The sequence below is a fragment of the Centropristis striata genome, chromosome 21, assembly GCF_030273125.1.
Source record: "Centropristis striata isolate RG_2023a ecotype Rhode Island chromosome 21, C.striata_1.0, whole genome shotgun sequence".
NCBI lineage: Eukaryota > Metazoa > Chordata > Actinopteri > Perciformes > Serranidae > Centropristis > Centropristis striata.
In genome coordinates, this window is record NC_081537.1 from 15,062,481 (window position 1) to 15,083,534 (window position 21,054).

Here is a 21,054-nt window from a genome sequence, read left to right on the forward strand (position 1 = left end):
TTTGACAATTTTTTTTTCCGTGTTAGTGAGTTTACATAAAACTAGACTTTAAATCCACATAGAAGTCCTATGACATTAGGACTGACTTGTAATTATGCATTCATATCCCAGACTGTATGAATTATATATGTAAAATGTACCAGATAATCGATACGTTTACAATTAATTCACTGTTAATTTATCATGTTCATAGGGTGGGTGGAGGTGCACCTGTCGTGTACTGACGTCAGACTAACGTCATCTCTCTCTGGCTTATCATTGGTTTATATCGCCTCATCGTTTCTCCCGCAGTGGCCATATTTGTTGATGTGTCATATCAAAGTGACTTGTTGGGGCTATCAGCTGGTAAGGTAGAAAGCCCAAAGTTAACTCTCATCCCAGTCCTCTCCGCATCGAAGTACACCATGGGATTTTCGGTTTCGGTGGGTGAAAGTATAACCATGATTATTGAGTTTTGATTGTCAGTTATTTTGGATGCTAGCGTTAGCAGTGCTAGCTGCAGTGACTGTATTAGTAGCTGCTAGCTAACGCCTCTCTTATCAACGGTAGCTTAGCATGCTAAAGTAAGTGCCTCCATGCAATATGTCAACCTGCAGTTATGCGTTAAATCTGTTTGAACCACCTATTTTTTCGTTAGATCTGCCTTACGTTATGTACTGTACCTTGTCGTGGTTGACTAAGCAGCTAAGCTAGCGAGTTTAAGTCAGCTTTGGCAGGGATAATGTTGAATGGACTGAAATGTTAATAAAACGGCAGTAAATACAAATGGCACATCGGCCTGCTGCTTGCTAACTACACAGCAACCTGCAGATGCATGGGCACTTAAAGGTGTCATTTAATAAGACTGGATAATGCCATTTAATAAGACCGGATGATGACATTACGTGAACTACTTTTGACAGCGTTTTGGCATAACACCTGTCGCCATTGTATACGTCCTTATCTTTTATTTTTTCTACTTATCACGAGAACCCTGCATGTTTTGATGTATGTGACTATGATCCATTTATCACAAGAAGATGATGTTAAGTATAAGGCTTCCAGTTATTATTGTAAGTATAATTACGACGCCCAATTGTGAAACAGGGCAGAAGTGAAACCACTGTTGAGAGTCGGGATAAGATTGTATTGAAAGAGGTATGACATAGCGGCTGCTGGGGGGTATTTGGGTCAGGAAATATGGTATAGCATATCATCTTTCAAAGACAACAACTCATGAAGGTGTATTAAAGTTTACATCGCTTCCAGCTATTCTCAGTCATCTCTTGGGATTAGTAACACCGTAGGTGCTGACAAAGCCTTTTTTCCGGCCAAAGTTCAATACATGACTGATTGTTTCAGACTGAGACGGGCTGATTTGTTTATTAACCTTTTGCTTGTTAATTTTCTTCATATCCATAACGTAAACAACTAACAGGGTCATCAAGCTAAACTATGAAGGTTGTATTTCTTATTCTCAAAAGTAAACATGAGAAGTGAACCATCATCACCAATAGTTTTCAAGTTTTCAAGTTTTTGATTTTACCATGACTTCTGAATGTATTTGTGATAGCTTTTGAAGATAATGCAGTGAGGCCTTTGTTAAAGAGATGCATTTTTGTTATATGACATTCTGAACTGCATGCCCACATGTTTAACTACGTCACAGATGTTGACAGGAACACACCTTTTATTGTGTGTCTGCCGGGCATGCCTTAGAGTTACGTAATTTTTTTGGTAATGGGTAAACTTCAAAATTCCTTGTGTTAGTTCTCTGGTGAATCGCACACTTAATCTGGGCATTGGCAGGATTTTTCCCGGCAATTCCCTCAAAACAAGGATAATCTGTATTTATGACCAGGAAAGCCCACAATGCAGAAACCACAAAGCTGCTGTATTTGTGCCATCCAGGAAGTTTAGGCAGTTTACGCAACATCTATTGTCACAGGATGTATGAAAACCCAATCAGTATTTTTTTCAATGCTGCAACTCTGTCTCCCTCTCTTAACTGTGTTTGCTTCTCCATCTATCTCTGTCAGATTTAACCAGAGAGGGACCGTGGAAAAGCCTGGTCTGCCTCCGATACACACATGATGGAAGGATCGGAGGTTGAGTCTGTGTTGGAGGAATTTCCCCCGGTGAATCCGCCTCACAACAGCACATCTAACGTTGAAGAGGAGGAACAAATCTCTGACAACAGTGCAGACGAGACAGAAAAGTGCAGTCAGGCAAAAAATGAAGCGGAGCTCGACAGTGATTTAATCAAGACTACGACAGATGTTGAGGCAGAAATTATGTCGGAAGCCCAAACATGCAGTCAGCAGCATGAAGAAGGGAGTGTTGCCGGCTCTGATAGCAGTACAGTTTCCATGGAAGGCTGGATCCCGTCAGTTTCAAACGAGGCTGGTGGAGCTTTGGAAGCCCCGGTCACCACTCTGGAGAACGTGGTAGATAGCTCTCCATCTGTTCTTGAAGGTACAATAGAAAGCTTATTGACTTTTGATGAAGTGGAGGATTCTCTCGCTGCCACTCCGAACGGCAATGAGCAGCCATTAGTCTTGGTTACAAATAGTCCCACGGAGCCTCTGCCTACTGATGACAGTGGTTCAGCTGAGAGTCCATCATCCTCTTCCGTCCATAGCACTTCCAAAAGCTCCCCTACCGACTCAACAACCACCTCCGGCTTCTGTAATGGCCCTACTTCCCCCATGTCCCCCAACTCCTCCCTTGCTTCCAGCCCACAAACCAGTGCCAACACGTCAGCCCCCTGTCATTCCCTATCCAGCCCATATGACACTGATTGCAGCCGAAAGCTCATCTCGCAGGTCCAGCGCTCGCTGTCACAGGAGTCACTGCTGGATGAGTTGGAGTCGGAGCTGCTGGCTTGTCAGCTGCCTGAGGGGGAAGATGGAGGTGAGAGGAAAGGGAGCCCGCCTGTCAATGGACTCCCTAAAGACCAAGAGGATTGCATGATGGTCTTTGAAAAGTGTGTACAATACAAGTATGCACAGCAGGAGAAATCTATTCAGAGGTATGTCTGTTATAAAATGAATCCATGTCTGGTGTTTATCTGCTGCCTAAAGTAGCTGATGGTGTACTAGGCCAATCTCATCACATCATTTTAAACATGCTATTTGTATAGTACTTAGTTTTAATTCTAATGGGTTAGTTTAACAAGAGATTAACCTAGTTTTTAATTGTTTTTTTGTTTTTCTCTTACCTTAGTTGTATTAAATCTGTCTTGATGACGCTGATGCAAAGAATAATAGTTTAAAGCCCAAGCAGTATTGAGTAGTGAAGTAGGACTTTTTGTTTGAAGGACACAGGACCCATATATTTTCTTTGGCCTTAATAACAACAGTCTAAATTCTTTCGGACTTTGTGTGGACGTGGCCTGAATTGGTACTAAGTGCTTGTGTGTGGTGTTTCTGTGTATATAGGCTGCTCGAGGAGAACAAGAGGCACCAGGAGCTGATCCTGGGTATCTGTTCAGAGAAGGACAACATGAGGGAGGAGCTGAAAAAGAGGGCAGAAACAGAGAAGCAGCACATGGCCACTATTAAAAAGGTCAGTCTCCTTCTCTATGGTCCATTCATATCGTTAATGGTCATATGGCAGTGAGTGTTTTGGAAACCAAATGTGACCAATGATGTGATCTGTATCTGTCCCTTCATTTAGGACACGTGCATCCTTAAATAATGGGCTCTGTTTGTCCTGCATGCTTCTCCAAGCTATTTTTAATCAGTTTTTTGAAAACAATGGAAGCCTATGTTTTTTATCAACAAGGAAGAGCTCCACTGTGATGTTTTGTCTGACTTCCTGCCTGTGTTGGACATTGGCTTCTGCCAATTGTGCTCACATAGCACCTCCATTTTTGCTGTGTAATGTTTTGTGTTAGGAACTGTCGCAGCTTATCCCTGTGAACCTCACAAACCACTTGGCAGGTTTGAAAGGCACACTTTCTTTCTGGCACTATAACTGCAGTATACTTCACAAAGAACATTTTTGAGAGGCCCCGACATGTGCTCTTTCCATAGAGTTGCAGACTTATATGTTGCATTGAAAAACGAGACCGCAATGGGTAAAATGTAAAGCTGTGAAACTGGTGGAGTTCATAGGTTTAAAAAAGGAAAAACTTTGCTACATGGCAGCCTTAAACACTGATGGCTTACCAGAGCATTGTTCTCGAACAACTCTGTTTGGTTGTATCTAAGTATCTTGTGTCTTTTCTCTGTGCCCTAACCTTTATTTACAGAGGTTACCATCCCTATAGCACACCATAACACAATTCCTTCTCTATTCATTAGTTTTGCTCTAGCGTTGCTGTTGCCATAGAGAAATGACAATCAATTCATGCTTTCTCGATAACAGCGTTTGTTTAAGAATTGTGTAAGCAGAAGGGAGTAGGAGGGAGCATACATTGGATTTTTATGACCCAATGTATGCTTTGATCCCTTTCTTTTCTCTCCAACCATCATATGCAATTATTTTAGGCTTCTCTTGTGAGATATTTCAGTTGTCTTTCAAAGAAAAAGTGTCTGACTTTTAGGAACTGGAGCGATGCCAAATTGAATTCCTCTTCCTGTGCTGTTTAGATTTATGCTGCCTTTAATATCTTATGTCGGGTATCATCCTGTGAAGCAGGTTAGCCCAGGTGAGGCTCAGACTTAAATGTTGCTTAACAAGTTGCTTACCCTGTATACTCCCTGTTTCCACAGTTGGAGGGCAGGGTGGAGGAGCTGCTGAAAGAACTTAAGGAGTCGCGGGATAAACTAATTCACCAGGACCAGGCAGCTAAGGCCGCCCTCCAGCAGATGCAGAAAGAGATGTCCTACAGGATTGAACAGGTATAACTGGGACCCAAATGCTGAAAGGATCTTTGATAAGCTGGTCACACAACTTAGTTTGATCCAGTCTCACCCTTATTTGCATATCTGGCCATGTTCCATTTTCAGCTGCTACAGTGTCTTTATTTTACTTAACAAAGTTTGTCATTTAAATCACAATGAAAACTAGGTGCATATATTTTTCTGAGGGTTTTTCTTTAGGCAGTGGTATAAGATTACAGTTCTTACTTCGATTTTAATTTAAAGTAAATTTCATTTTTTGCCCCAAAAAAAAGAAAAATAAGTTATTAATCCTGTCCCGAGGATGAGAATGAAGCTGAAGTAAAGATTATAAAAAGCCTGACAACAGATATTACTGTCAAACTGTTCAGGAATATAGGAGTATATACAGTACATTTGGAAGTGTAAACATTATTGATGCATTGACATGAGCTCAGATTTCAGCTCTTGTGGTCAAAGCTGTTCCACTGAAGTGGAAGCAAGTCAATATTTGCAAATAATTGCAACAAGCTTGGACCGTTAACGAAGCAATTTATAACCACAAGACAGCACTTCTTTACCACCTAAACACACAACATTAATTATTGCATTTGTATATAATAGACTGTAAATATATTTTCTTGCATACAATTAATATAATGAAGAAAGTTCAGATTTGAAGTTGAAATTTACCAAACATTTGCGTGAATGATCTCTAACTGAACTATATATATATATATATATATATATATATATATATATATATATATATATATGCATCAATATCACTTGTGCTTTTGTACCACCTCACCCCAAATGGCTAAAGTAAAGGTTACTCACAACTGGCTAAAAAAACATTTGCCACACATATCTTTCGGAGATGTTTGCAGAAAACCATCAGCTGAACGGTCAAGGTCTTCGCACTCCAAACTCTTGTTATTGCAGATTTAATCACTTGTTAAACGAATAGTGCAGGAGAGCACATTTATCACCCAGTAGTTTCCACACCTGGTTGAAAACATGTAGGGCACTTCTCTTCTCTTGACAGTTTTGTCACACTCCTCAATTTTTAATTTCACTGTTCAGTGAACAATAAGAGTTAGATTTTGCCCTCAGTCGTGTCTTCTAAACCCTTCCCTTATATCACTCCTCCCTTGTATTAACATTTTGACCCGTTCCTAATCAACTGTTGCCCCCTGAGGTTTAAAACATTTATGTTACTTCAAAGAAACTCTGCACCACATAACTGATCATTTCTTTCTTTTATTAACTTTTTATTCAAAGCTCACATTATGATGCCTGATGCATAAAATTTGCTATATCTATTTTCAATAAGTTGTATTGTAAAACACAAAAAATCCATAAAAAATCCCTCCCCTTGCTCTACTGAAAGTTCAGCTTGTTGGAGAGCATACAGTTAAAATTGCCCATAAAAAAACAAAACCGTTAACTGACAAACTAAGAACATACATTTCAGCCCAAGTTATTAATAAAAATGCTAAATGTGGAATTCAAAAAGTCTGGGTGCATTAGAGCTGAATAATGAAGTAATTATCCACCATATTACACAGTGAAACGGGGAAAAAATGGCTTTGTAACATTGCTTCCAAGTGGAAGCATGTCAGCTCTACTTGTTAAAGGTTGACAAGCTAAGTAGAGCAACCCATACATCCCCAGCCATTTTTTTTTTTTAGATATTCCTACGGGAAACATCCCCTTCTTCTGAGCCTCTTAAGGATCAGTACAAGCAGCTCAGGGACTGATGTGTTGGGACATTTTATATAAACCTATTTCATGGTATAAACAACCATCTCAGGTGAACAAGAAGTGTGACGAAGCACGCCAAGAGAAGGAGGCCATGGTGATGAAATATGTGCGTGGGGAAAAAGAGGCCCTGGACCTGAGGCGGGATAAGGAGAGTTTGGAGAAGAGGCTGAGAGAAGCCACCAAGGAGGTAGACCGCCAGGCCCTCCGAGGGAACCAGCTGGCTCAGGAGAAAGGTCGACTGCAGCAGCTGTATGAAGCTAAGGTAAATAACTATGTCGGTTTAAGTGCCTTGTTAAAGTGTTGTTATTTTTTTAGGGGGGCGTCCTGGTGACTCACCAGTAGAGCGCACACCACTAAGGCTTAGTCCTTGTAAGCAGGCGGCCTGGGCTTGAATCTGGCTCTGAGCCCTTTCCTGTATGTCTTCCCTCCGACTCCCACTTTCACTCTGTATCTATCAATAAGATCAATATGGCGGCGTACTAGTGGCTGCTTGTTTCAGCAGCTCTCACTCACCGTTGAGCTGTTTCCTTTCTAGTTTTCTATTATTTTTTTTTTTTTTTAAACAATATCTTTATTAGTTTTCAAGTTATACAATAAAATTCAAACAAACAAAAGTAAATGATAACATACATAAAGAATGCAGAGCAGAACCCAAACCTTCATACACACACCCATTCACACCAGGTAGATTTGCACTAAATTATATAGGCCTATGTATACATACACGAACACATACATACACATGTATGCATTGCACACGTATGCATATCTAAACATGTACATACATATATTCTTATAAACGCAACCTTATACATACATGTAAACATATACACACAATAATAATAAAGATAATTTAAATTTTATGACCCTATTTTCCAGATGCTATAATGTTCAGATATGGTTCCCACAATTGTACAAATTCCTTCAGTTTTCCTTTGGTAATGTAAGTCAGTCTTTCCAATCCGATGCACTCTGATAGTTCTTTTTTCCATTGTTTAATAGAAGAAGCCTCCATGCTCTTCCAATTCAAGGCAATAGCTCTCCTGGCATGCAAAAGTCCGAAGTCCAATACTCTGTTTCTTTGTGTGTTTAAAATCCTTGGGATAAATTCCCAGTATACAAAGTTTTGCACAGAAGGGAATAGTTTTCTATTATTTAATTTATATGTGCAATATTCTTTTCCACATCCAACTTCTGACTTTGTCTACATTCTATATAATGTTCCTGAAGTTTTTTTTGTTTTGTTTTGTTTTAATTGTTCATACTTTTTTATATTTCCACTTGTTTATATTGTTAATTGTTAATACTTTATTCTATTTTTTACTTGTTTAATCTGCCTCTATCTTATTAAACTGGGGAAACAGGAAAAAAAAAATGTGGATTTATATCGAGAAATAAAGACTCAACAACAGTTCTGCTTGTTGTTTATTTGCATTTAGCTTGGAAGATATTCTCTAAAAAAAGTTTTTAGAATTTGCTTTTCATGGCAAATTGATATAATTTGATATCCTTTCAAACTGTACACTTTACAGTTAAAATGTGTGGTTAACATTTTTTGGTGCATACAGATTTGATCTTACTAGTCTTTCTTACCCTGGTTTGAGTCTTATATCTATCTCGGCATTATGTTGGACATCTGGACTAGTTGACTAACGAGTATCTCGGCTCTTATGATGTTCCTGCCTCACCCATTTCTCGTTTTGCTCTCAGGAAGGCGAGGTTAGCAGGTTCACTCGAGAGGTGGAAAAGCTGAAGGAGGAGATCAACTCACATCTTATCAAGGTCAAATGGGCCCAGAACAAACTTAAGAGTGAGGCGGATGCACACAAGGTAATATCACTGTTATGTTGTGTTTAATGTGCTGTATAACAGAGGAAACATTTTATAGGCAAACAAAAGGAAAACAAATCTTTGGCAAGTATTGATCTTTTGTTTTTTTTGGTCTACCACTATAAAAAACACAAGGGTTCATTGTAACTTATTTACTTCTTCATGATATCCTATATGAATGTTATTTTAGTGAGTATGAACCTGAACATGCTGCAGTCAAATTTTAGTCAAATGATGGCACCCAATACAAATAGCTACTTTTCCACATGCATAATGTGGTTGACTACATAAGTTAGTACTTTGCTTATATCCCTTTGAAAGAACTTACTGGTTAACTACATACATTTCTGCGGATTTTTCTTCATTTAGTTTAGAAACCATGCCTGTTGTTTGTTAAAGATGTGTGACTGTTTAAGTATTCCCAGGACACAAATGACACCCCCCCCCCTCAGTCATTTTATATCTGCCGCCACTCCATAAAAAAATATGATTAGATGTTTTGTAGATGTCTTTTTGATTCAGGGGTGAAAATGGTACAGTAATGATCCTGCAAGGAAATCATCATTAAACATTGCTGCTATTTTTGAAAATGTCTATTGCACAATAATGATTTTATTTATAACTGCCTCCAAGCAAAAACACAACAATAAACAGAGGGGGAAAGTCAGCGGTGGCTCAAGGCCACAGACGCAGAGCCACTAATTTTCCTCTTTGTGGTGGTTTGTGTGGTTGATGTGAGTGTAAATCACTCTGTCTGCACAAAATATATTATGCATTTACCACGACAGTAACTCACAAAATGGGAACCTTTTGCAAAGCATTGTTATGGCTTCATACGTTCCATTTTTATTGTCATAATTACAACAACGTGTTCGTCTGTGTGCAGGAAACTAAAGACAAACTGAGAGAGACCACTTCCAAGTTGGCCCAGGCCAAAGAAGAGACTGAACAGATCCGCAAAAACTGCAAGGACATGATCCGAACATACCAGGTCTGTGGTATTTTTCACAAAGATGCATTAGTTTGCTCGTGACCAATAATGTGAGCAAATGTAAAATATTTGTGTGTGTGTGTGAGAAACATGGTGTATGTCTGGATTTGTTGGATGTAGTTGCATGTTTTTTTGGCAGTCACCACTTGTGTGCGGAATCTGGGACTGCAGTTTGTTAGCCTACTTCCTGAATAAACTGAACGGATGAAATTAAATCTGACTGGATATTTAGTCAAACATTCAGCTGTACTAGTGCAGTGCCTGTAGGAAGTATGTATTTGTATAGTGGGAGATTTAGTAGATTTTTAAATAATGGCCAAATGAGGTTGTGTGTGAAAGTGGGATGTACAATGAGGTGTAATACTCTTGCGTAGTGTTAATATACAAAGTGTATATTGGGTAATACATGGATGTACTTTGAGATATAAAGAGACACAGAAATAGTTATTTTAAGAAAAAGAAGTTTACATGCAGCACAAACAGATGGATGTGAATAACATAATTTGCACATTACATGCAGACCACAACAATGTCTGCAACTCCATAAAACACTTTTCATAAGCTATGCGCACCATCCAGCACATGCACATTGAACATTGATATTCGCTGGAAATTATTCAAATATTATTGGAAAATCGAACTTTGTAGCGCAGTTTAAAACTCTTAAAGATAGGCAGGCTAAATAGACTTACAGATGAGATGAGTCAGGGTGGAAATCCAGAGTGAATTGTGTTACTGACCAGGTGTAGGCCTATCACACAATGGGGCGGAGCTCCCCTAAAAGGCGTTCGATTGGAAACAGTGTAATGCTTTTTTTTTGCTTTTATAGATAGATTACATCTTGCATACATGCAATAAATGACAGTTTGCATGTCATTGTTTTTTCTTTGGAGAATATAAAAGGATGCTGATTGATTCTGTTTCAAAAGAATGCCAGTTTTCATTTATACCTTATGATGGTAGTAGAGAGCTGCCTGAGTTTCTCTGTGGTGCCCAGATTAGTTTGAGCTATTGTATTCACCAGCAGTGTGTTATCAGAGCATGTGCACATACAAAAGTGACATCATATATAGAACTAACACTGAAATGAAGCTTAAAACATATAATTGATTTGTGTATTTTACCATTGTTTTTATGGGTTTTTTTATTTCCATTGTTGTGAAGTTCAGAGGGTGAATAAGAAATGAAAATGACTTTAACTAAAACTCAAATTAATCCCAGATATCTTTTGTTGCAAATTTATTTATTTTTCTTGTCTTGTCATTATCAGTTGCCTTTTATTTCCCATACCTTATATTTCACACATCTTTCTTTCATGGTTAGCCTTTTTTATATCAGTTTTTTACATTTTATTTATTTTATTTATATTCTATTGTCCTGTTTTTTAATCTTTCACCCCTCTCTCCTCCAGGAATCAGAGGAACTAAAGTCCAACGAGTTGGATGCTAAGCTGAGGGAGACCAAAGGAGAGCTGGAGAAACACAAGCAGGAACAAACAGACCAATTAGAGGTGCTGACCACTGTGCACACACACAAACACAAGAAGTAATTAGTGTGTTTACATGGGCTTTAAATGGCCCGTGAGCAGCGGGCACTTAAAATCCTGGATAAAATGGGGAAACTAAGAAGCTTTACTATACACGTAAGCAATTTATATGCTTGTAGGATATTGAGGAGCCAACCAGTGGGGAAATAGTAGCAAGCTATGGGTGTTGTCATCAGAGAACAATTATATCCGTAGGTCCAAATTTGATAGTATCTGGCACATTCTATGTCACTAGTCCTTCATATACGCTGATCTTAATTAATGCGTATTTTATTGAATTATTTTAAAGAAGAATTAGGATTCATGTGTGTTTTAACTCACACTGTCTATAAATAATTATATATTTTGCACATCTTCCTGTCTGAACAGAACCTTTGCAATATAGAATAATTGTTCATCGTAATTTTTTTTATTAATAGTGACACTATCACTAAAGTTTATGAAGGCATGCCCCAATGAGATTTTAAGAGGGTTTACATTTTCAGCCCCATGTCTTATCTAGCCTATATAGTAGAAATGGATCTGCTGTAAAAAGCGCAGTGTAAATAAAGACAATTAACATATTCTTTAATTCACTATGTTCACAAATGTGTGGCGTATAGGGAAAATTCAGTGGACTTTTTAATGCTTAGATAGGCATCTTTATAATCATGCATGTATTGTTTTGAAGCAGAGGCGAGTGGTTGTAAATTTATATGTAGAGCAAAACTACTTCATGACTTAAATTAGCAGTTGACTGTTTGGCTTATGGAGAACTCCTTTGCTGCATGCAGGTTGGTGAACTATGTTTCTATCTGTATCTATGTGACGATCCACCAGAATCACAAAATAAACACTAATACAGGTTCCCTGTTAATTCAAAATTACATATACGTCCCGTTCTGCCAGGCCATTATTCAGCCTTTTATTGATGGTCCCGATGCCAGCTCTTCTAGTAAAAATGTTTATTTTCAGCTGTTTTCATCAGTTGGAGAGGTGTAATTGCCTTAAGTAGCAGTGAGTAACAAACTGGCACATGGGCTCTACAGGCAGACACTCATGCACACAGGCACCGACATGGACTCACTCCAAACACAATGGCCTGTTTTTCCTCTCCGCCTCATTCTGATGGGAATCACACTTTAAAAATAAATGGCCTAGAAATAATCAATATAAAGCTGTGGGTTTCAACAACAACCCAGAAGCGTCATCCATTTCTTGGCATCATGCCAGGCCCGCTTTGTTTATCCAGAGTGTTTACAAGTCCTTAGAATTAAAGTCACAAATATCAAGTCCTAGAAGTCATTAACTTGTCCTAAAGTAGAATTTTGAGGTATTGATTTTAGCTGAAAGGGTAATTTAAGCCTAATAATGTGTAATTTTTGATATACAGTATGGTGTGGGCCGATAACTGTGTGCAGATTTTTTTTTTAGGAAAGAGTTTTTTACATGTAGGACATCAACCCACATCACTGCTCTGCTGATGAGTCAGTTGGTCCAAATCAGTGCTTATTTTTGCAGCTCAGTCATAAATAATGCAAACAAACTGTTGGGTTTCCATTACTGTTAATATTAAAATTAGATGGGATGAACGTAATAGACATTTGCTGGTATCTCCATTACTAGCACGTTGTCTTGGACACCACAGGCTACTAATGGCTTCTTGGAAAAAGTTGACAAGCAGCCATACCAATAATGGCTTTCTTTAAAAAAAAATCAAACAAAAATGATCTAGCTTTGCTTTTGCATGTGTAATGACTGCCTAAGCAAAATGATGCTAATGAATGCAACACTTGGATTGCCAGGAAGTGCATCTGCACTGAAATGATGCAACTGAAAGATTAGAAATGTGGTCCATTAAGCGTGAGTGAGGGTTAAGTTGATGGGTAAAACCATTGAACTGAAATGGTAATGTGTATTAAATCTTAGTAATGACATCAGAATTGGCAGAGAAGGAGGTCTTTTTAGAATTCGGTATCCTTTTATAGGTTTAGAGACAGAAATTGCCACAGTATGTTATCTTGTTTAGGCTCTGTAGCTCATAGATACGTGCCTGTAACAACAATACACACACCCATTGTGTATCACAACCTTCGAATGAGACTTTGGACTGACTCTGTTAGCCTGTCCATGTCGTAGGTAACTGGCCAATAGAATTTGCATGTAAGTCCAACTTCTGTAGAGGATTAAATTGTGAATTATTCCAAAAATCATTCTGGCTGGGATCCTGCAAGAGATATGTCAGTCTGAGTCCAGCACTGCATGTCTTTACCTGTGACCTTAAGGCCTGTATTGGGACCATTGGACTTTTTACTCCAGTGTGTGTTTACTCTGGGGCTTCCAATCTACGAACCTGAGAGACCTTTACAGTATGTCAAAGTAAACAACATAACAGTGGATTTATATCTAATGTGGAACTTGATGCATCCTGCAGGTGCACCGAGTGAAGGCCAAAGAGCTGGAGGACCTGAAAAGGAGTTACAAAGAGGGCATGGATGAGCTCATTACTCTACGAACCAAGGTTTGTCATTCGGAAACTGCTTGAACATCTGTGCGTGCGCATATCAGCAGGTATTCAGGTTAATAAAGGCTGCTTTTATTCTGTAGTTAAAGTGTCTAGAGGACGAGCGTCCACGCTGGGAGGACGAGCTGAGCAAGTACAGGGAGATCATCAACCGGCAGAAAGCTGAGATCGGACGGCAGAGAGACAAGCTGGATGAGATCACTTCGCTCCAGGAGCAGAATGAGCGGTACAAACACTGTCAAACACAAGTCACTTTGATAGAACCGTACAGGTCGAGTACAGTTCTTTTCCCTTTTTTCCAGTACCTCGTTGCAGGATTTAAAGATAGGCCAGGGACAGATATAGCACACAGGGCAGGAAGGGACTCTGGTCCCTCTGTGACTCTGTGGCTCTGCCGGCCATGTGCAGATGACTTGAAAGAAACTTTTCCACTTATTGAAATGCTGCTTTCTGCGTGTGCCAGAGTGGCATAAGTAGGTGGCGCCAACTCAAATAGATTCATGCAAAAACTTCACAAATTTTTTTCTGGCTCTCGTGTTGAGCAGCAGGACGTTTTTAGTTTTTTTTACTCGCACCAGTTGTTGGCAAAGAAAAAACAATTTGATGCCACAACTTATTTGGTCCCCAAGTAAATTTAGTACCAGGAAAGATTGTGACCTTCATTCCAACACTTGAATGGCTTATTTTTGAAAATCACAATCAAACTGCTTCATCTGTATGAATGCTGGTGCTAAAGAACTGTATTCTTATAGTATGCATTTCACACACGACAAGGGAAGTTCATAGTGAATGCCCATTTGATGCGAGTTGCCGTCTTTATTAACAACTTGCCAATGTTTTGTCCCGCAGTGATAAACAGGAGATCACGTCATTCCGTGAGGAAGTGGACAGTCTGACAAACCAGATGGCCGACCTCCAGCGGGATGTACAAGGCAGCAGGGAGCGTGAGGCTGAGTTACTGGGATTCACCGAGAAGCTGAGCAGCAAGAACGCCCAGCTTCAGTCCGAGAGCAACTCGCTGCAGTCTCAGCTGGATCAGCTCAACGGCAGCTTCACAGAGCTCCAAGCAAAGCTGGAGGAGACCAACAGGCTACTAGATGACAAGGTTGGGGAGGTTTGATTGCATAGAGTGATAGAGTGAGATGAAGAAGTTGTACATAACAGCTGAGCTGCATGACCTAGAACATACAGTGATATTTTCACGCTTGACATTCAGGAGAAAATCTTAAAATATGTGTTTTTTTTCTTCCAATCATTCACAGGTTGCTCGACTGTGAATTTTGTTTTTCTCACAATATCTTGCAACTCCATCAGGTCTGCTTCACCACTCTAACTTTCCCCGTGTTCATTAATCCTGCAGTCACGGCAGCTGAAACAAGAAGAGGTGCTGAGGCAGCAGGAGGTGCAGGGCCTGCAGGAGCAGCGGGCAGCACTGCAGACAGAAATGGCTCAACTAAAAACCAGAGTTGAAGAGCTGAGGGACGAGCTAGTGACTCAGAAAAGGAAACAAGCTGCCAACATCAAAGACCTGACGAAACAACTAACACAAGGTGAGCAGACCAGCTTACTGTACACTGCTGTAGACACTGTATTACAGTCGCACACCTTATCAGAGCCATGTAGCTTAGTGTGATTTTACATTCAGCTATTTTTAGCCAGGGCTGGTTGGGTCATCTTGGTACATACACCATTTTTCACCAGCATTTATAAACAATACAAGTCGAAATTAAAAGTGGCATTAAAAGCCTGTGATGCAATTTTCCAGTTGACCTCTTTGTTTAACCTTTATTTAGCCAGGAAAAATCCTATTGAGATTAAGAACCTCTTTTCAAGGGAGACCTGGCCAAGATAGGCAGCAGCAAATACAAAACAGTTACAAAATGACACAGTGAAAACGCAAACAAACGACCAAAAAAAAGCAAAAATGATTACTGTAATGTTTAGGCAAATGTTTGGAGCAGCAAATAATCAGGCCCCCCAGAATTTCAAGATTATGCAATTGCATATTTTTCCACGGGAACCTGAAACCACCATGTAAAATTTAAACTACCGTGTAAAATGGACCCAAAGTTTCCTACAGCACAGTATTACAGTACCATTACATGAGGAGCTCCATTCATGCTCCATGCTTAGTCATACCTGCAAATAAATCGACAGAAACCCTTGGTTTAGAGTTTGGAGCACTCACTCATACTTTACAAATATACAAGTCCATTGATTCTTCACTGTAATGTTTTTGCTATTTAGAAGAATCATGGCTGATAACAGGATCTGTCAATACTTACTAACCAACAGCACATCACCTTTAAATTATTGGCGCTGAATATAAAAATAATAAAATGTAGCATATGAAAATATGGTGTAACATGACAAATTATAATTGATCTTTTCTTTACTCCAGTTTTGTTATTTCAAGCAAAGGAAATCTATTAAAAAATGGTCTGGTTCTAAGAAAAGCAGTGGGCAGAGAGAGCTGTATTAATAGCCAATTCTGACTTTTTCCTTTTTTGTGGAACAGCAGGTAATTTAATTTCATACTTTAAGAGTCTTTGTGGAGCCCATTATTGAATATTTTATTTTCTTTAACGTAAAAAAAACAAAACTACAGTACATCTTTGATCCAATGACTGTAAAGTGGTTTATATTTAAATTGTGATGCATCTTAAAAATTGTATAATTTCTCATCTATGTATTTAAAACCATAGAGTATATCACAAGTGAAAATGATAGATTGGCTGCTTCCTAACATCTAATTCCACTTTACTGTGATATTTATTTTTTAATATATAAGGTCTCAACCGAGGGACTGTGCTCTGTACTCAGGATTTAATGTCAGGTCACACATGCGGATTAAGGGACAAAGTGCAGGGTGATTAGAAACAAGGGAAATGGAAGTGCACAGATAGGTGCTGCATATAGAGAGCTCATGCTGGGATTATACTTAATCGAGTGAGCCAGCTTCTCCTACTTGGCTCTCTGGGCACACACACTAACCTTAAGGCATGAATTTCAGTGCTATTATCTTGTAAATACGAGCGTTCACTTTCAGTTGGCATACTGGACAGAAGTACATTTTTATTAGCGGAGCCTGTGATCATTCATCAGTGTTGCAGTTGCAGTTTCTGACTGCAGCACAGTAATTTTAAGCCTTTGTTAACGCATGGAGGGTTTGCTGAGCATGCACTCTTCTTCAAAAGCAGCCTGCATCACCTTTTATTCAGGTGGACATCTTCACAGAGGAAAACTCGGCGAGTTCAGTCAAGCAATGATACTTAGCTTTGACTTTCATCTCGTCTTTTTGCAGGCTTCGGCGTCGAATGATTTGCAAGATTTATTTTTTGCATTGTTGTTTCTTTAAGACATTATCCTAGTTAGTATGTTTATTTTACAGTCGAAAGAAAAATCAACAGAAAATGTGCCTTCTTATTCTGACAGTATACTTTATTTATAAAAAAAAAAAAGAAGGTTTTCTCGCTTGTCTTTATTGATATGATTTAACTGAATTTCTTTCTTTTCAGACTGTTGGTCAGACAAGTGGTGACATTTTTTGACACCACTTTCTGGTGTCTTAAATGGCAGTGTGAAACTCTCTCAAGGTGTTATTTGAAGGCACAAAGGATTTTCGTGCCTTTCACGCAGACTTGTTGGTGTTAATCTCTCCATTTGAGAGTTGACAGTTCTTTCCTTTCTTCTCTTCGACAGCCCGTAAGAGGCTGGAGCAGGTTGAAAATGGAGGCTGTGACCGGGATGTCAGCAGTATGGGCAGTCGCTCAAGTTCCTCAGGTACTGCTCCTGGATTTGGTTAGTATTTAATGCATAGAGAGGTAATCTCATAATAGATTTTGGTATTCAAATATAACCTTTTTTTTATTTATTTGTACCTCTGGTCGCATACATGTCTTTCCAATTAAGATAGTGGTCAAAAGGGCAATATAAAGAGCTCACAACGAGCTTATACATGACCAAAGTCACAACAATAAACAGTTTTATATAATCTTCCAACCCCCCTTTATTCCCCAGGCTCGTTGAATGCACGCCATGGTGGGAGCAGTGGTGTTGAAGAGCGGGTGCCGGAGAGCCAGTCGAGTCCTTCAGTGGTGGTCGTGGACAGCTTCCCAGAGGTCGACAAGACCGTGCTTGTGGAGCGAATTGTCCGTCTGCAAAAGGCCCTGGCTCGCAAGCAGGAAAAAATCGAGTTCATGGAGGATCACATCAAGCAACTGGTGGAGGAGATCCGTAAAAAGACCAAGTGAGTGGCATGGGGCCAAAGTAGCAGAGAAAGAGAGATGGGAAGTACATTTTGCCCTAGAAAGCGAGGTGTTCTGATTTAACCGCTGCAGTGGACAGTGGAAAACAAATATCTGTTGGTGCACCTGACATTTTACACGAAGTTTATTAGCTGGGGATAAGAGAATCTCCTCAGCATGGCATCCCTAGTGTACCGCTACTTCAGCTCACCTTGATGAGACAGCGAATGCTTACACACACAGTTTATGGCCCCCTACCTCTTTCTGCGTCTCATCTTTAGTTTCCAACACGTGCGCCGCACTTCTGATTCGTGACAAACTTCACTCGCTGCTATTTATAGTCGAGCCCATCAAGGAGGGAAGAATGCATCAGTATGGATTCTTAGTGACGTTCAATCCGTATTCATGGCCATCAGCTAAACTAAAGACTGTGTGAAGGACATTTAGTGTGATTGTGGGCCAATGTCAGAAAAAATAGGTCTCCACAACATATAATCTCATAGGTACAACAAAATAGACTTAAGACGCGAAAAGATTTTCTCTCCTGAGTAAAGTGAGTGAAATCTTATTCATTGATCAGTATAGAGCAGTCCAAGCTGTTCATTAAAGCTCAGCATCACGTTGGCTCTTGTTTCCAGACTATAATTACAATGCTCAGAGATATCCAACCGTCCCTACTTAATTCTACTCGGATCATCCCACTTCTCATTTGTTTCTCAGCTATACACTCGTATTGAATCCATTAGCCTCAACCTACATTCAAGAGTTAAAATTGAGGACGAATCCCACGGTTGCCGGGCTAAATTTAGCTCAGCAAAAATCTCGGCTAAGCAGTGTGGGGGTGTTTCACTACCCAGAACGTGGATGAGAATTTGTCCTTTTTGCCTTTTTGTCCCTATCCCTCCAGGACAGCCTGGTGAACACTGATGAGCTAACTGTAAGCCTGAAGCAGGTGATGAATAAGGAGGCAGAGATATGAAAGCTGGAGCTTAGTGAGTCTCTGGTGAAGGACAGTTAGTGGAAGAATGTTTGCTTCACATTTTCACATCCATAACAGTCTGTTTTATGATCATAGCAGTGTTTTTGCATCTTTAAGCTCACTTACTATGAACAATTGAAACCTTTTACTACTAATGGGTACCCACTATTTTAAAAAGTTCCAGGGTAAATTTCGGTAAGAAATCTCAAATCACAGAACCACAAGTAAAACCTAAACACTTTAGAAAATCATAATACAATCTCTACCTTAATTCAATTAACATTTTCTAGGTCATATTTGGATGGATTTGAGAACTATGGAGCTTTCTTTTGTTCCCAGCTGCAACATTGAAGCGTTTTGAATTTGCTGCACCTCTGATGCCCCTTTTCCACCAACAAGAAGTGCTTGATTTTAAATTGGCGTAGCATTTCGACCAAAAAAAAAGTAATTCAGATCACAAAACATTGGTTCCCAGCTTTAACCAAAAAATAGAAGGTTTTCCTTGAACTGTCCTTGGCTAAAGTGTGAACTGTGATGAAATGGGAAATAAAGTTACAAGGTACATTTAAGTAAGAAATCTCGAATCACAGAGCTTAAAACTATGTTACATGCAGCGCTAGCCACAATCAACGTAAACAGTTTGGAAAAACAATCATATAATCTTTAACTTAATTCAATTAACGTTTTCTCTGTTAGATTTGGATGGATTCAACAATTATGGAGTTATTGTTGTTGCTTCCAGCAGCAACATTGAAGCGTTTTTGAATTCACTGCACTCTGATGCCCTTTTTCCACCAACAAAAAGCGCCTAACTTTGAATTGTCTGAGTATTTTGACCAAAAATAAAGTAATTCAGATCATAAAACATTGGTTCCCAGCTTGATCAAGGCAAAAATGGAGAGGTCAGGGGAGAAAAGAGCATGCAGTGGTCTTATTAATAGTTTGAAAATACTAAAGACCAGACTTCATAACTTTATTGCTACATGCTTTTCTGAGTGATATTTTTTAAATGTATTTTTTATTTTATTTTTTACTTCTCATGCAGCCATTCGCTATGTTTCCGAGTGGCATATTCATGTGCTGTTAGGAAGTCAAACACGGGTCATTGGCTACAATGTTCATACAGTATAAGTGATTTGTAGTAAATGAGCTAAAACATGCAGAAACAGCAGCATCATCCTTCAAGGGCAATGATGTCCTTCACTACCCACACCTGGTTATTATGACCATTAAGTCTAAATGGGCCATTTGTGTGACTTGAATTAAAATGATGCTGACATAAAGCTGTGGAGAACAAAACAGGAGGAGGCCTGCTGTTTAGGAGATGCAAATGCCTATTTGTCTGGAGAGCATCCTCTTTACTCTGTCAGGGTTGTAATCAGTGCTAAGCAATATGAGCGCTAATATAGGCTGGTAAGGATGCACACCTGCTGAATGTGTTAAAATATATTATGATGGGTCCTTTCAAGGTGATCTGGGATTTCTATCCAGGTTTAGAGTTTCTTGATGCTTTTGATTGATATGTAAGCTAATGCCTTTGATTTAAAAAAAAAAATCTAGTACAGAGGATGCATTTAGATTGATCAAGCATGTAGCGGTTATACATGTTGAAACAAAAAGCTTTTAACATGAAACTGATGGCTACCTTTCAATTGAGACTTTAACTTCTGAATATGATAAAGATGAAACCACAGGCATATCTTTCTTTCTCTACATCTTTTTGTCTTGCCACTTTTTGGCCACAAGGTTTAATCACCTTTGGCTTTTTAGTGTTGTCCAACACAACATATCCAACAGCTACGCTGTATCCAGAATTGTCACCTGCATTTTATGCATGCTGGACTTGCCGCCCTCATTGCTCTCAGCTGGGAAAAAAGCACATTCTACTCACTCACTTCTTGCTCACATGCCTGCCACCACCCCCTGCCCCGCCCCCGCCGACCTGTGCATGCCATCAGCACACCATGTGGCCACATCTTTAATTTCTGTCACTTTTTTGTTTTTACTAAACACTCGTGATGGAACTGGGGTCCAAATATGGACCCTTTGCAAGTCTAGTCAGAGGTAAGTCTCATTTTATGTCAGTGCAATCTCAGGTATTGTGTGTGTGTGTGTGTGTGTGTGTGTGGCTGGGGAGAATTTATGACTGTGGCTTTTTTTTGTAGTGCTTACAAAGCTACTGTACCGTGTCAATTTTTTTGCACTGTAAACATATTTGTTTTAGTGTATTATGCATACACTGTTTAGGTCTCTGTAGTTGCACACATATTGGGTTGACTTCTGTGTAAGACTGACAATACCAAGACAGAAAACACAATAATTATGTAATCAAAGATGGGACAGTTTTTGTTTCACTTTCCAGAAAATGCTACGCCAGCCTTAATGT

General features: G+C 39.3%; 1 protein-coding gene across 2 annotated transcripts in view; it reads left to right on the forward strand.

Moving 5' to 3' along the window:
* The first annotated feature begins 282 nt into the window (after positions 1-282).
* ccdc186 (coiled-coil domain-containing protein 186) overlaps positions 283-21,054 on the forward strand; it is a 30,890-nt gene continuing 10,118 nt past the window's right edge. The window contains exons 1-14 of one of the 2 annotated variants that reach the window (XM_059324593.1): positions 283-422; positions 2,019-3,010; positions 3,420-3,546; positions 4,698-4,826; positions 6,622-6,834; positions 8,283-8,402; positions 9,289-9,393; positions 10,805-10,903; positions 13,353-13,439; positions 13,526-13,668; positions 14,292-14,547; positions 14,803-14,992; positions 17,145-17,243; positions 17,463-17,691. In XM_059324593.1, the coding sequence (XP_059180576.1) occupies positions 2,070-3,010; positions 3,420-3,546; positions 4,698-4,826; positions 6,622-6,834; positions 8,283-8,402; positions 9,289-9,393; positions 10,805-10,903; positions 13,353-13,439; positions 13,526-13,668; positions 14,292-14,547; positions 14,803-14,992; positions 17,145-17,243; positions 17,463-17,691 (2,738 nt within the window). In that variant the 5' untranslated portion in view covers positions 283-422; positions 2,019-2,069. The remainder of the gene's footprint in view (positions 423-2,018; positions 3,011-3,419; positions 3,547-4,697; positions 4,827-6,621; positions 6,835-8,282; positions 8,403-9,288; positions 9,394-10,804; positions 10,904-13,352; positions 13,440-13,525; positions 13,669-14,291; positions 14,548-14,802; positions 14,993-17,144; positions 17,244-17,462; positions 17,692-21,054) is intronic. The other variant, XM_059324594.1, reaches the window with a different exon arrangement.